Source organism: Nannobrachium achirus, assembly GCF_963921795.1.
Source record: "Nannobrachium achirus genome assembly, chromosome: 2".
Classification (NCBI taxonomy): Eukaryota; Metazoa; Chordata; class Actinopteri; order Myctophiformes; family Myctophidae; genus Nannobrachium; species Nannobrachium achirus.
The window spans coordinates 61,089,394-61,104,672 of record NC_137811.1 but is presented as its reverse complement, the minus strand read 5'-3'; the positions used below and the strand labels follow the sequence as shown (position 1 = coordinate 61,104,672).

At 44.8% G+C, this 15,279-nt stretch overlaps 1 protein-coding gene across 2 annotated transcripts in view; it reads left to right on the top strand.

Moving 5' to 3' along the window:
• The first annotated feature begins 253 nt into the window (after positions 1-253).
• Positions 254-15,279, top strand: part of cicb (capicua transcriptional repressor b) — a 69,772-nt gene continuing 54,746 nt past the window's right edge. For both annotated transcript variants that reach the window (XM_080750240.1, XM_080750239.1), the window contains exons 1-2: positions 254-415; positions 13,435-15,279. The exon at positions 13,435-15,279 is cut by the window's right edge and continues 2,195 nt beyond it. In XM_080750240.1, the coding sequence (XP_080606366.1) occupies positions 13,598-15,279 (1,682 nt within the window). In that variant the 5' untranslated portion in view covers positions 254-415; positions 13,435-13,597. The remainder of the gene's footprint in view (positions 416-13,434) is intronic.

Here is a 15,279-nt window from a genome sequence, read left to right as displayed (position 1 = left end):
CCCGCATCCTTCGCCCATTGGCCAGATTCTGCCATCAGTCAAGGGGACTTAGACATCTCGCCACGCCCTTCGTTCGCCACCGTCGCCGCCGATTGGCTACTGTACCTGTCAGCGATCCCTGATTGGTCGGATCTCCCAGCTGTTAGTGGTTCATTCACCATTTTGTGACTGTAGTGGAAAAGAGACTGATAGTTTTTTATCCTGTTTGAGTTGCTGCTGTGGGGGAAGAGAGAGAGAGAGAGAGAAAGAGAGAGAGAGAGAGAGACATGATCCACGGAGGAAAAGTAAAGTACCGGTCTGGAGCGTCCAGTTGTGGCCGACAGCAGAGGGATGTTACCCGGACTGTCTGCACAGATGCGACCGTGCATCTCTCTCTGACCAAGTGAAAGAAGAAGAAGAAGCAGTTTGTATTCTGGTGAGTTGAAACTTCGGTTAGTAACGTCAATGACTTGATTTTTCCCCCTTTTTTCCAGCAACAGCGGGGCTGACATAAAATATAACCAACTGCCAGCGGTCGGTTTGGACGGTTGGTGTGATTGCGTGCAAAGAAATGGAATGACACCCAGCCGAGGAATAGACGAGGAAGAGGAGGAGGGGTGTACTGTTCAAGCCTAAAAAACTTTCTCTAATGTTAGGTTAAAGTCTGCTGAACATGCAAGCGTTCATTTTACGGTCATTTCTGGTTTATTTTACGATGTTGTACGTTAGTACACCGACCCTACAACGCACCGAGTTTGTGCAGAAGAGTTTCTGCTGCCGTTGGGAAATAAATAATAATCGACCGTTGGTTTGCAGCCTCGCTCCCCCCTTCAGCGGTGCAGTCAAATGTAGAATAATATTGAATGAAAGGAAAGCAAATATTAAATTGAACAATGCATTGGAAGCAAAAAACACAACATCAACCCCTCAAAAAAACAACAACAACTGAAACGCAACACCAGAACGCCGCGTCCCTTTTCCTTCTTCTGGACGGGCCACTGACGTTGTCATTATCAGGACACTGGCGTAGGCTACTACTACTACTATCCTTCTACTACTACTACTACTACTACTACTAGCGTACTACTATTACTGCTGCTGCTACTAACGTTACCGAGCTGCTTACTAAAGCGAAACGGGGGGGAAAAAACGAAAGCTCTTTGTTCAACTTTTTCGTCTTGGCAGCAGCTGTGGATGAACGGAGCCTTATTCCTGTAGTGGTTTATGGTTCGGTATAGGATGATGGATCGTCGGGGTCGTAATAGATAATTACATGTTAAAAACCGTTCTATGTACATGCAGAAGAATTACTATGCCTGTCTGATTGAGGTAGATGATAGGCTAGCAACACTTTAGTGTCTTTTTTTGCTTTTCCGACTCCGAGCACCACACACACACACACACACACACACACACACACACACACACACACACACACACACACACACACACACACACACACACACACACACACACACACAGAAAAGCGATTGACTGACTGACTGACTGACTGACTGACTGACTGACTGACAGTCTCCAGTCATAATACTCGTTTCATATTGTGTGTCGTAGTATGTTACTCACCACACAGTGACAGAGAGAGAGAGAGAGAGAGAGAGAGTTGCATACTGGCAAGGCAGAAAGAAATATGTGAATTCTGTGTTGTCCCTTTACCTTGCATTCCAAAACTACTTTTACAATCAGTGCATCTTTGACTTTGATAACAGTTTTGACACTTGTCATATTTTAGCAGGAACGTAATTGACATGAGCCTCCTTTTTTACCCAATCTGTTGTGGAGACGCAAATAATGCAAAATGCATGCATTTAGTGAATTTCCTGCACTTGTGTATGGATCAAAAAACATTTTAACGCAGAAGATAAAATGCCCGCGATGGTCCTCGAGCTCTTTTGCATTATCTCTTAAAGCTGATCATCGATGTAGCGCTGGCAGTCCTGCCATTTGGTCCCAAACACGAACCGTCCCCTCTGATCTATGCTAATGCCACCTGGCGATATACAGGCCATGGTGCACAATGGCCTGTATATTTATTTTATTTTATTTTACAAATAATATGTGTCGTCAGAAACGCGAGTCGGCAAACAGCTGCCCTATTCATACTACATTACAACGGATCTTCTCTATAGTTTTGCGCGCGCGCGCACACACACACACACACACACACACACACACACACACACACACACACACACACACAGAGGGTACAGTGCTTAGCATCGTACCCTCTCACTACACCAAAAATACCCCCTTGGAAACGTTTCTTTTGCTCACGTCATATGGCATGTCATGAGATCGCATCCCACTCACTTGCAGTGAGCAAAACCAAAGTCTGTGTGTGTGTGTGTGTGTGTGTGTGTGTGTGTGTGTGTGTGTGTGTGTGTGTGTGTGTGTGTGTGAGAGAGAGACAGATAGTTTAATAGTTTTTTTCCCCCCTCTTTTTTCCCCCGCTGTTTCATGTATGTGTTCCCCGGTGACCCAGTTAAGGGTAAAGACGCCCTGCCACAGCGCTAGAATGTTACGGAGGGCCATGGTGGGCTATGACACCATGTTGGTGCCTCAGTTTCACTTCCTTCTATCAGTGTGTTTGTATCCATTCTCCTCTCCTCTCCTCATCTCTCTATCCCCCCACTCACTGCAGCCCTGCGCCCGTTCAGACACCCCATAAAACGCTTCTAGGAGAGGGATGAGCTGCAGTGTGCTTGGTAAACACACACACACACACACACACACACACACACACACACACACACACACAGAAGTGCTGCGTCGAACAAGGTAGACATAACCAAAAGTCAGTCACTTACAGTATGGACTCGATCTTATATGTATGTATACTGGATCATATTTGCGTGCGCAAGCACACAGTGGTGCCATGGTGCAGTTGGGCATAGGTTGTATGCTCTGCGAGGGGTTCAATAACCTGGCATTATTGTGGTGGTGGTTTATGATGGTAGAATAGAGCAGTAATATACATTGGAGCGGTAACAGAAGCATACATGTTTACTCTCCCCCACCACCATCACCGTATGACTGCTGCTTCCTCTAGCATTGACATTGATTTCCTTATGAATGACCCCTGTTTGTAGGTGTGTGTGTGTGTGTGTGTGTGTGTGTGGGTGTGGGTGCCGAAAATAGCTGATCTACAAACGGTGCACAACACCGTCATGTGGCGAGGTGTCAATCAGGGCTGTCTCTCTGTAATCATTGTGTCCTACATGTCCATATATCCAGTGTCTGATTGTGTGTGTGTGTGTGTGTGTGTGTGTGTGTGTGTGTGTGTGTGTGTGTGTGTGTGTGTGTGTGTGTGTGTCTGTTTATGTACTCATATCCGGCATGAATAGTGTGAATATAGAATCCCTTGACCCTAATAATGCAGTAAAGAATTACTCCTGGGGTGTTTGTATGCAAGCGAAACGGGTTTCATGCTTATAATCTGACGCTTGAGATAACAACATAATTAGTGTGGGGGGAGAGAGATTCGCTTTTTTCTCAGTGCAGTGCTACTTTGCACAAGTTGTCGATCAAGTTCCTCTGCGAGTGTGTGTGAGTGTCTCACATTCAAATGGGAATGTGAGACAATATAATGCCAAGGGACAATTTAACACTTTGTGACTCCCAGGGAGTGTTACTGTGTGTGTGTGTGTGTGTGTGTGTGTGTGTGTGTGTGTGTGTGTGTGTGTGTGTGTGTGTGTGTGTGTGTGTGTGTGTGTGTTACTTACTGGACCATGTCGCTGTGTGTGTTTTACTTCTCACTTGTATGTATGTGTTTACTCTGCCAAAGTGTCATTGTGCTGTTGAAGGACGGCTACACACTAACGCCATGGAACCGCTCACCGTCGAGGATGAGCCTTCGCTTCGTGTCATTGCTGTCAGGTGGAAACCTTGTATGTCCAAAACCTTTCCTCTTTTTTATTATTCTTTTAAAAACATTTTGAGATAGTGAAAATAGCCCACCCACAAGCCTCACAACGCACCGCATTGCATGTTTTCATTACTTTTGTGTGACGCCCCTGTATGATGAATTAGGGCCCACATTCAAAAGTAGAAATGTGGAAAAGAATGCAAGGTTTCTTCCCAACAGCGACGATGTATTGAGAATGTAACTGCGGTCCAGTCTCTATCTCAGACTTCTCTCACCCTGCCGTGGCAAGCAGGTTCCAACATCTGGCCCTTTCTCCCCCATTTTGATCAATGACTGAGCTCGCTTCTGCCATTCTGACAGAGAGACCATGACACAAACTTTTTAATGGCTCTGTCGTCACCTTCCTCTTCTCTTGATTTATTTTTTTCCTTTTTAAAATTACGACGGTATGAAGTACTGTAGGTTTTTCGTGGCTGGTGTTTTCACATACCGTAGATGTGCACGATGGAATGACGTTACTGTTTATCTGATTTCAGGTCATGAGACAATATGTAACCTCGCAATAACATTATTAGTCAAATAGCCTATACTGAAACTGAATTGCCACAGTTGAAAACAAACAAAGCGTTGTAATTTTGCTAGGTCTTTGACATAATATTTTTAGTTTGACATCACATAGTTTGGAGATTACTTTTATTTACTTTTATTTATTCTATTTATTAATTCCTTACAATTAATGGACTAAACCAACAATTTCTGATGTTTTCCATGTTGAACTGATTTAGACCTGGGGATGTACAGGCTATCGATCGATGATATCTACCAAATGCGTGTCATCATAAAAACTACAGAACCAGTGCTTATTTAATTCTGAAGAGTCTGTTTTATCCATGGGGCATGTACCCCGTCCACATACCTCGAAAAGTTACGTTGGAGCACAATGTGAAATACAGCTGAACGTCTCTACATGACCACACACACACACACACACACACACACACACACACACACACACACACACACACACACACACACGGTTGCAGCCTGCTTATCAGCCAAAGCCAATAGCATTTTTGGAAGCCATGGCCATGACCAAACACATTTTTCTGGGCTTACATCAGATCGTAGCCAGTCAGTAAGTCCGTCTGTCTGCCCGTAGCTCCTGTCGTGTCATCTCTCCTCCATACATTCTGAGGTCTCTCTACGGTTGCACTCTGAAGTCCTCGCATTCCAATTCCAGGCCCCAGCCAGCGCCGCACCGTCATCAATGGGTACTAGGCATTGTTGCCAGATTTTACAAGAGAAATAAGCGGTCAAGTCTAGGAAAACAAGCCCAAAAGAAGCAAGCCTAGGGCACACGCACATGCACACGCAAACACACACACACACACACACACACACACACACACACACACACACACACACAGCTATTTGATAATAGATATAATCTTGAAAAATATGTGAAAAAATGTGGAATGTTTTTGAGCAACGCAAATCTTGTATTGGGGTTCCTCGTCCCTGGGTGACCCTGGTGCAAAATATTTTCAATGGGTCTGCGGATATTTATTAATATTAACATATCCATTTAGGGGTCCTTGACATGAAAACGTTTGAGAGCCACTGGTTTAAACAGCATTAGGAAGGGAGCCCAATAAGCAACTGCATACTACACTTTAGAAACAGCCCCCCCAAAAAACTGCAACCCGCAACACTTACCTTACCATACCAATGTTTACAAGCAACTTGGCAACACTGGTACTTGTACTCATAGGATTGTAGCCCCCTCCCTTTGTCTGTGATGGATAAACTTCAGTACTGTAATATTTCCGGCTGGCTTGCTACCTCGTCAAGACATGGAATTTAGAAAAAAAAGTAAGGTAAGAATTTTCCTTGGGCCTGCCTAAGTGGGAGTGAAGTATGCAGAGCTCATTCCTCAGCTGTCTCCTTGGTTTTTAGGCCTGTTTGTTTCGAGCACTGAAACAAACGTTGGTGCTCAAACTCAAGGATGGTGTGATTGTTAGGGCCTCTGTCTTCTACACTGTCTCCTTCTCAGCTGACCTTAATCTCTGTCTCTCCTACACTGTCTCCCTCTCAACTGTCCTTAATCTCTGTCTTGCCTACACTGTCTCCCTCTCAGCCGTCTTTCCTACAGTGTCTCCTGTTCAAATTTCTGTCTCCTACACTGACTCCCTTCCTAATGTCTGTCTCTCCTGCACTGTCTCCCCCTCAGCAGTCCTACTCTCTGTCTCTCCTCCTGCACTGTCTCCCTCTCAGCTGTTCTAATGTCTGTCTCTCCTGCGACCGCGCTTTTCCCGGTGACCCTGAGCGCAACGGTGGGGGCTGATGGGCAAGGAGGGTCGAGAGCTTATGAGAAACAATTAAAACAAGACCTTAAAACCTGACGAAAACAGTTAGCGCAAGATGACGATAAAGGGAATCATTAAATGGAAAACATTAAATTAACTTTTGAAAAGGCTTCTAACCTCTTAAGCCCCAGGGGGGGTCCAGGGGAAAAATCCGCCTAAAATGTATGCCCAAATTGGAACAGTTGTGGACACAAAACTACCATGATTGTGGCTGATCTTGTCCCACCAAATGTCAGCTAACCCCTGAAAATTCACAAATGCAGTGTAAAACATTACATTTCTCTGACCAAATTGTCCTGCTGTGATCATTTACCAAGGAAAAGATGATTGAAAAAGACCTCCGCCTATGGAAATCTTGCCTTCTGAATAGTGAATGAGCCTCAAGACCTCATTTAAAACATATATAGTGAATAGAAAAATTGTTCACCAAGGTGTCACCAATTGATAGGCAAAATTGTATGAATATATTGCAAACTATGTAAACTCTACAGATGTTTTAGTGAGAGTAGTGCTGTAATATTAGTAATGTTAAAGTATAGGGTGAAAAATGATAAAAACGAGTAACAATAAGTAGTAATAATACTGTAATAGGAGTAATGTATGGATGAAAAGTACAATGGCAGCTGATTACTATGCTGTAGGACCACTGTAACAATAATCAATAAAGAAATTGTAGTTTGATTTGGTCTCTATTGATTTATTGACATTTATTGACAGCTGTTCAGAGGTCAACACCTTTTGCCCCCGCCGGCGGGGGCAATGGGGCTCAAGAGGCTAAGCCTACACTAGCCTACTAGTAAAACTAGTGGAACCGCGATCTTGCCATACGTGAATAAGTGTGGTTGTAAACAATAACACAGACAATATAAATCCTTATTAGTCTAGTAGTGTGAAGAAGGGTTATCATCATGGCCCCAAATAACTTTAAAATATCTTGCGATTGGCGATGAGTCTCTTACGTAATCGGCAAGAGTGCCTCTCAATACATAATGCTAACCTCTCCATCGGCAATAGTCAGTGCCAGTGGTGTGGAAAAAAAATGCGGTCGCGTCTCTCCTACCTTCTCAAGTATCCTTACTGTCTGTCTCCCTCTTAATGTTATGCTATGTATGTCTCATACTGTCCACCTTCAGTTTTAATACTGGCTATGCCCCTCCCAGCTTGTCTATATCATTAAAGAACATGATATAATACTCAAAATCAGCTGCCGCAAGGTTGACCTGAATGATATGAATATAGATGACATAATAACTAATTAATTTACTAGTTGCCACACAGTGAGTGTGTGTGTGTGTGTGTGTGTGTGTGTGTGTGTGTGTGTGTGTGTGTGTGTGTGTGTGTGTGTGTGTGTGTGTGTGTGTGTGTGTGTGTGTGTGTGTGTGTGTGTGTGTGTGTGTGGGCCTGTCGCAATTATAACACAATCACCTGATCACAATTATTTGAGATAACCACAATAGTTTTGCATAATCATCATAAAAAAAAAAACATAGCAGAAATAGCAGCTACAAGCAAACCCTAACGCAAGTTATTAAATATGTCAGTCATTTATTTATTTCATTTTATAGTCATTTGCCCTGCCCGGTGCAATTTTGCTAACAAATCCTAAAAGCCGAACAGAAATGAAATGTTTGTTCAATGCCATAAACACAATTAAATCTTCAATCAAAATTATTTGCGTGACATTATCGTCAAGTACAATCATGGTCGTGACAGCCCTACGTGTGTGTGTGTGTGTGTGTGTGTGTGGGACAATTTAACACTTTGTGACTCCCAGGGAGTGTTACTGTGTGTGTGTGTGTGTGTGTGTGTGTGTGTGTGTGTGTGTGTGTGTGTGTGTGTGTGTGTGTGTGTGTGTGTGTGTGTGTGTGTGCGCGTGCGTGCGTGTGTGCGTGCGTGTGTGTGTGTTAGGGCATTCACAAATAGTGTTTTTTAGTATTCGAATTATTCGACCTCAAAGTATTCGAATAGTCGAATATTAGACAGGACCGTCCAAACTGTCAAATATTAAGCAAGCAAGAGGCGAACATTGTGAAAATAGCCGATCTACATGCTCACAACGCCTCACAATGTAGATCTGCTATTTTCACAATATTTATCTGCAGAACCGAGTCACATTAAATGTAATACCTACAATTCCAAGTGCTTGTCAGGGTGAGGGTCCCCAGTTCAAATATGTTTATTTTGGGTGTCACTGCCTAAAAAGGTTTGAGAACCCCTGGTATAGAGCATTAACAAATTCATCCACCAGGGGCATTGTTGACAAAAGAAAAATTAAAAGCGAATATTCGACTTCGGTGAACAACGTCGAATAGTGACTTTGATATTCGAATATTTGGTGAATGCCCTAGTGTGTGTGTGTGTGTGTGAGAGAGAGAGGGCAGAGGTCTAAATGGAACATTTGAATGATGAGAGCTAGATTGACTTTGGGAGTTGATGCACGAACACGAAGACATGTTATGGCGTACGGCAGGAAGTGGCAGCGGGCCTTGACTAGTTTTCATTGGCTGCTGTTTTTGTCCCTGCAAACAAACAGTAAAACACATGGTCACAGTAGGGTGTGTAGGCTAATGCGTGATGTGTGACCAACTTTTCCTCTGTCTAGGACAGGATGTGCTGTTGCGTGTGTGTGTGTGTGTGTGTGTGTGTGTGTGTGTGTGTGTGTGTGTGTGTGTGTGTGTGTGTGTGTGTGTGTGTGTGTGTGTGTGTGTGTGTGTGTGTGTGTGTGTGTGTGTGTGTGAGAGAGAGAGAGAGAGTGAGAGAGAGAGAGAGAGCGAGCGTGTGTGTGTGCGTGCTAGTCTCGATTTGACGGTTGTGTTTGTACAGTATAGTTCTTTGTTTTTCCATGCGTGTTAATGTGTGTGTAGACTACATGCTTGTGACTGTATATGAGTCGCTGTGTTTGTGTGTGTGTGTACATGCGTGCATGTGTTCATGTGTGCGTTTGTGCCACAGTTTCCTACTCTTTGTTGTTTTGCCTCAGCGAGCACGCCTCATCCTGTGCTAGCCTTTTAATTTCTCCCAGTTTGAGCGCATTTACGACACGGAAGATTATTCTAAATTTGTTGCCTTTTTTTCTCCTCGCCTCCTCCAAAAACATCCGCCTGTGTGAGATGGGAAGAGGGACGGAGGTAAAGAAAAGCAGACGGGGAAAGACTTGCAGAGAAAAGAGTGAAAGAGAAGAGAGCGAGAGAGGCCTTCATGTGCGTGCTCCAACGACTGTGGAAATTCCCAGTGACCAGTGAATACACAGCGAAAGCCTGTTGGAACGGCCAAACAGCTGCATATACTCTCTCTCTCTCTCTCTCTCTCTCTCTCTCTCTTTCTGTATGTCTCTCAATCTCTGTGTGACCTCTCAGTGGTCACCTCCAGACCTGTTACATACAGTACAACATAGTAGTCTACAATTTACAATTTAGCAGACGCTCTTAATCAAGAGTTACAATAAGCAAGGTAATACATCAATACATCAACATCAGTACCTGAAGTGAAAAGCATAGAAATACTATTCTAAGAAAAAAAAACGTAAGTAGACCGCACCTACTCAGTTAAAAACGTATTAAAAAATGCTATCTAAATTACATGTATGGTCATTGAATGTAGGCAAGTGCTACGGTAAGTGCTATGGGCTATAAGGTGGAGTCTGAAGAGGTGAGTCTTCAGACCACGGCGGAAGCCAGGGTGTGAGTCTGCCGTTCTAAGTGCAACGGGGAGTTTATTCCACAGTTTGGGGGCCAAAAGGGTGTGAAGAGTCTAGGACTGCTTGGATCGTTGTCCTGTCTAGTAGGACAGTAGTAGAACTGTATACAGCGTGCTGCCTCGTCATACACAGTATACACTTACCAGAGGGTTTAGGGAGAGCAGATCAGGTGACCTGTTGTAAAAGGCTAAGTGTGTGTGTGTGTGTGTGTGTGTGTGTGTGTGTGTGTGTGTGTGTGTGTGTGTGTGTGTGTGTGTGTGTGTGTGTGTGTGTGTGTGTGTGTGTGTGTGTGTGTGTGCGTCTGTTTATAGTGTGCAGCCAATGAGGGACCACCATTTGTGGATGGTGGTGACGTTACCAAGAATGCTGGTCCTTCATTGGTTGATGATGGTGATGACTCTGTGTTATTTCAAGGGTTTTCCCATTGGATGTGTTTTCCCATTCCCATGGTTTGGTTCAGACTTACCTGTATATGAATCAAAAGTTTCTAACCATGTAATATTTTCATCTCATGTTTTTTCCCCCCTTTTCTCTGTGTGTTTTCTCCAACAAACTGTCTTTTCTAACCTTCAGTTTAAACCTTTAAACCAGGGCTACTCAACCTAAGATGGCTCAGGGGCCACTCAGCAAAATACAAAAAGTCCAAGGGCCGCATTTAGACAATGATTTTGTAACACACTGACTACAACATGAGTGTAAGTCTAAAGATTAAGGAAACACAGAAAACAGCCATATTTCCTTCTATAAGGCCGAACAAAAAGATTGTCGTGGAACGATTAACGATGAAATGATTCTTCTTTTGGAACACACAAAATAGCAAAAAGTATTTTATACAACAAGACAAAAAGAGTTTCCTAGTGCTTTTGGTATTAAAGAAACTGAAAAATGAAATGAAATTATTTGTCCACACTGAAAGTAGACAAAATATATTGTTATTGGTATGACCATGACAGGCCACATAGAACATGCCACAGGGGCAGGTCCAATAGCGCTGCTTCAACCCATACAGAACGGGTACACATTATTGTGTATCATTATTTTATGCTTTAACTATTGAAAAATAGCAGATATACAAGCTCACAGCGCGGCACCGAGTGCCACACTGCGAGCTTGTAGATCTGCTATTTTTGAAAAATCGTGAAAATTAGAATTTTGACCCGATTCTATTAGTGTCTTTTTAATCCTTCTATTGTTTTTTGAAAACCCATGTTTCTATGTCAGCAATCTGGCTTGCCATCGTCAAAGAAAAGGTCCTTTTCACTTAACCCATTCAGGCCGGGTACACACTACACATTTTAGTGTATGGGAGGGGCTTACAGTACATGTACAGTATGTATCAACATATTTGTTTTTGTAGGCTAATTTCTGATTTGGCCTAAATGGGTTAAATGGAGCTCAGTTAGTCTGTTCTTGAGAGACTACTATGCCAGTGGTTCTCATTTACCTTTTCATGTGAAGGACCCCCAAAATGATATTTATTTGGCCACGGACCCGCATCTCAAAATATTTAGTTCCAGGGACCCCCCAGAAGCAAAATTTGAGTTACAGACGTTCGCTTTAAAAATACATATAGTCAAAGATTTGCACACATTTTCATGACTTTTTCAAAAATAGCAGATCTGCACTTGGTGCCGCGCTGCGAGCTTGTAGATCTGCTATTTTTCACTGGTTAAAGCATTCAATAATTCTAGGCCTTAAATTAGACAAATTTACTGTGACATAATTAGTGTGGTTGCCCTGCAGTCCGACTTTATTCCATCTTCCATCATCTCCTAAATCAGTGGTTCTCAACCTGTGGGTCGGGACCCCCAGGGGGTCCCCAAATTATTGTGGGGGGTCCCCAGATAATTAACTTAACATGCAACATTGTTTTCTCACTCAACAGTAAACATAGAGGGTATATGCACATTTCAAGTGGCAATTTAATTTGCCACTTGACTTTTTAATACCTCTAAAATGGCAAAATTAAACATTGGCCACATTGTCAAACATTAGAGGCAGAAATTGTGAAAATAGCCGATCTGCTATTTTCACATATAGAACCGTGTTATACAAAATGTAATGCCTCAACTCTCAGTGCTCGTCAGGGTGGGTGGGGGGGGGAGGGTCCCAGTTAAAATAGGATTCTTTTGGGGGTCGTGGCCTGAAAAGGTTGAGAACCACTGTCCTAAATAAACCTTTTTTTGCTGCGCTACTCCTCCCACAGCCTGCCACAGGCCATATGTCAAATCCACCGGCTTCATCGGGACATGTATGAGTGCTATTTTGCTAAGAGATATAAGTTTTAATTTATATACATGTATTCCTGAATACATTTTCTCCATTGACTTTAATTAAAAATGAAACTTTTGGCTAACATCATGTCTGACATCATAGACCACATGAGACCGACACAGTATGTCCATATATGGGCTTTTCAAGATATGGGCTTAATATTGATGACATCAGGGATCTCCATATATGGGCAATGGGCATAAAGATGAAATTCAGTTCACAGCAACCACACTTGCAATTTTCAATTGTATCTTTCTAGTTAACTGTAATGCTTTTTCATTGCAGCATTAATGTTTCATTAATATTATGTTATTATAAAACTTATACAATTGGGGTGCTTGCATTTTGTCTCCCTGCTCTTCTATTGAGACATTTAGATCCGGTGTCTATGTGAGACATGACCTTTGACACGATCCTGTTTGACACAAATTTTGTCCTGAAGGTCAAGATTAAACTTATCCGCTGAGCAAGCAAGCAAGCAGGCAGGCTCTATTACTGTAGCTCAGATTTCAGCACTTTGGGCTGAGAGTGAGACCCGGGTTCAAATCCGGGGCAGAAGAGGAAAGTTGCATTGCTTTAATATTTGCACGAGTGCCCAGTAACGTCCTCAGTGTTCATTTAAATCTCCGGGATTGAGAATGTTACTGTGTGGTTTCTTTTCATCCCTCGATATTTTAAAAACCCAGTTTTACGACTCTATCTTCAACATACAGAGCTGTTTTATAAGGAAACGGCAGTCTATCTGAATCATGACTCAGGATTTTAGGAATATAATATAACCCCTAGCGTGTTTTATTTTCACGCCAACAATCAATTTTGTACGAGTACGTGTCAATGGGGGAAGAAATATGGTGGTTGCCTCATTTTGGAATGAATCACTGATGTACGGAGTTGGTGTGTGTACACAACACACACACACACACACACACACACACACACACACACACACACACACACACACACACACACACACACACACACACACACACACACACACACACACACACACACACACAGATACCGAGGCAGTGTGTGAGGCTGAGTGCAGTGCTGCACAGACTTCCAGCTATGACATCATTTCTAATCTCAGCCATTTCTGATGATGAACATAATAAATGACCACCTGTCTAATACCCCTCTCTCTCCCTCTCTCTCTCTCTCTCTCTCTCTTTCTTTCTCTCTCTCTCTCTCTCTCTCTCTCTCTTCTTTCTGTTCTTCTCTTCCTTCTTCTTCAGCCCACAGCACGAAGAAGGTACAAGTACGGCAAATAAGGCACAAGAGAGAAAGAAAGAGGTGGAAAGACAGAAGAACAAGGGGTGCCTTAGAAACGTGAGAAAAGGAGCGTGGCAAAAGTCATAGGAAAAAAGGCGAAAACAAAAAAGCAAAAGTAAAGAAGAGATGAGGCCATTAAAGAAACATGGAGGCCGCTCGCCGCCGACCGCCAGGGGCCGGGGGGGGAGAAGGAGAGGAGGGGGCTCCCAGACGGCAGCAGAGAAAGACGCAAGGAGAGACAGAGTCAGGAGGGAGACCCCCACCAAAACCCCGCAGCACGCACCCTCTAAGCCCGCCACCGCTCCGCCGCCCACAGGCAATCACGCCCCACCCACCCCCGTGGCCCCCATCGTCAGCTCCCTGAAAGAGGTGGTCGCTAAAAGCGCCACACCGAAGAAGGAGGACCCCGAGGAGCTGGGGAAAACCGCAGCGAAAGATGTGAAGAAGAGCGAAGAGAAGACAGAGAAGAAAGAGGAGGAGGACGAAGAGAAGAAGAAGACGACAGTGGGGACCAACGGCGACAGTGCCCCTTCAAACCATTCCATAGCCACACCTACCTCAAACCCCAACCCCAAGACCACGGCCGCCAATCACTTGTCCGCCAATCACGTCCCCGGCCCCTGCTCCGTGTCCAGCAGGAAGACGGCCACTTTCAAAGCCCGCGTCCCCAAGAAGAAGTACACCTACGAGCACTTTGCCAGCAACGCTAATGCGAGCATCCTGACCGCCGGGCCTACGCACAACAGTTACTACAATGACACAAGGCAAAGTAACAGCAAAAGTAACAGTTTGAACAGCATGACCATTCACAGCATTATTAACAATAGCATCAGCAGTAGCATCAACAGTAATACGAATAGTAACAGTGCAAGTACTGGTGGTGTCAATGCCACTGCCAACAGCAGTAACAGTAGTTCTAGTATTAGCAATAGCAGCAGTAATAGTAGTAGAAATAATTCTAGCTCAGGAAATCAGCCTTTGGCACCAGTTGACGAGGGTAAAGCTACAGACACCAATCGTCTTACCGGAGTCTCCTCCGTGGAGGAAGGAGCTCCCAGGACAGTAGCTCCCCAGGACAGAGAAGCCCAAGCTGGGGGAGTGGGAACAACAGAGGGGGGTGGGTCTCACTCCACACGCTCGTCCTCCACTGATACAGCCAGTGACAGTGAGACCACGGTGCCAAACCACCGCCCGAAGAGCCCCCTGCACAACTCCCTCCCCAGAGAAGTCAACCTGTCAGAGGGTTTGGCGGAAGCTCTGGCCAAGGGTCTGAAGAACCAGAGGGTCCTGGCTCGACGGTTGAGGAGGAACAGTGCTGGAGTAGCTGGCCGGGGCAGGGAGAGAGACTTGGGAGCCCTGTCGCCGGTATTTAGGCCCGGGGTGGTGCGCAGGGTGAACGGGGGGAGCGTGGACATCCAGCTCCAAGGAGAGGAGGGGCTGACGCAATACCCTTTCCGTGGAGGAGCCTCGATGACGTCATCAGCAGGGAACGAGAGCTCCGTGGAGTTCATTTTGGACGCACCTCCGCCCGGCACAGCCGCCATTGCCGCGGCAACCCGAGTGTGTGTGCCTTTTGGAGGGGGGGAGGACGGGGGTCCACTGGTGTACAGGGAAGGAGTGGTGTCCCAGGTGGACCCGCACCCTGCCGTGTCCTTCCCTTACCGCGTGCTCCTCAGCGAGGACGGAGAGACTCCAGAGGAGGTGGTGGTTGGGGAGAGCAGCGAGGAGGAGGAGAAGAGGAGAGCCAAGTCCCAGGCAGTGTGGGTGTCCAGACAGAGCCTGAGACTCCTCACGCCTCCCTGGGAAGT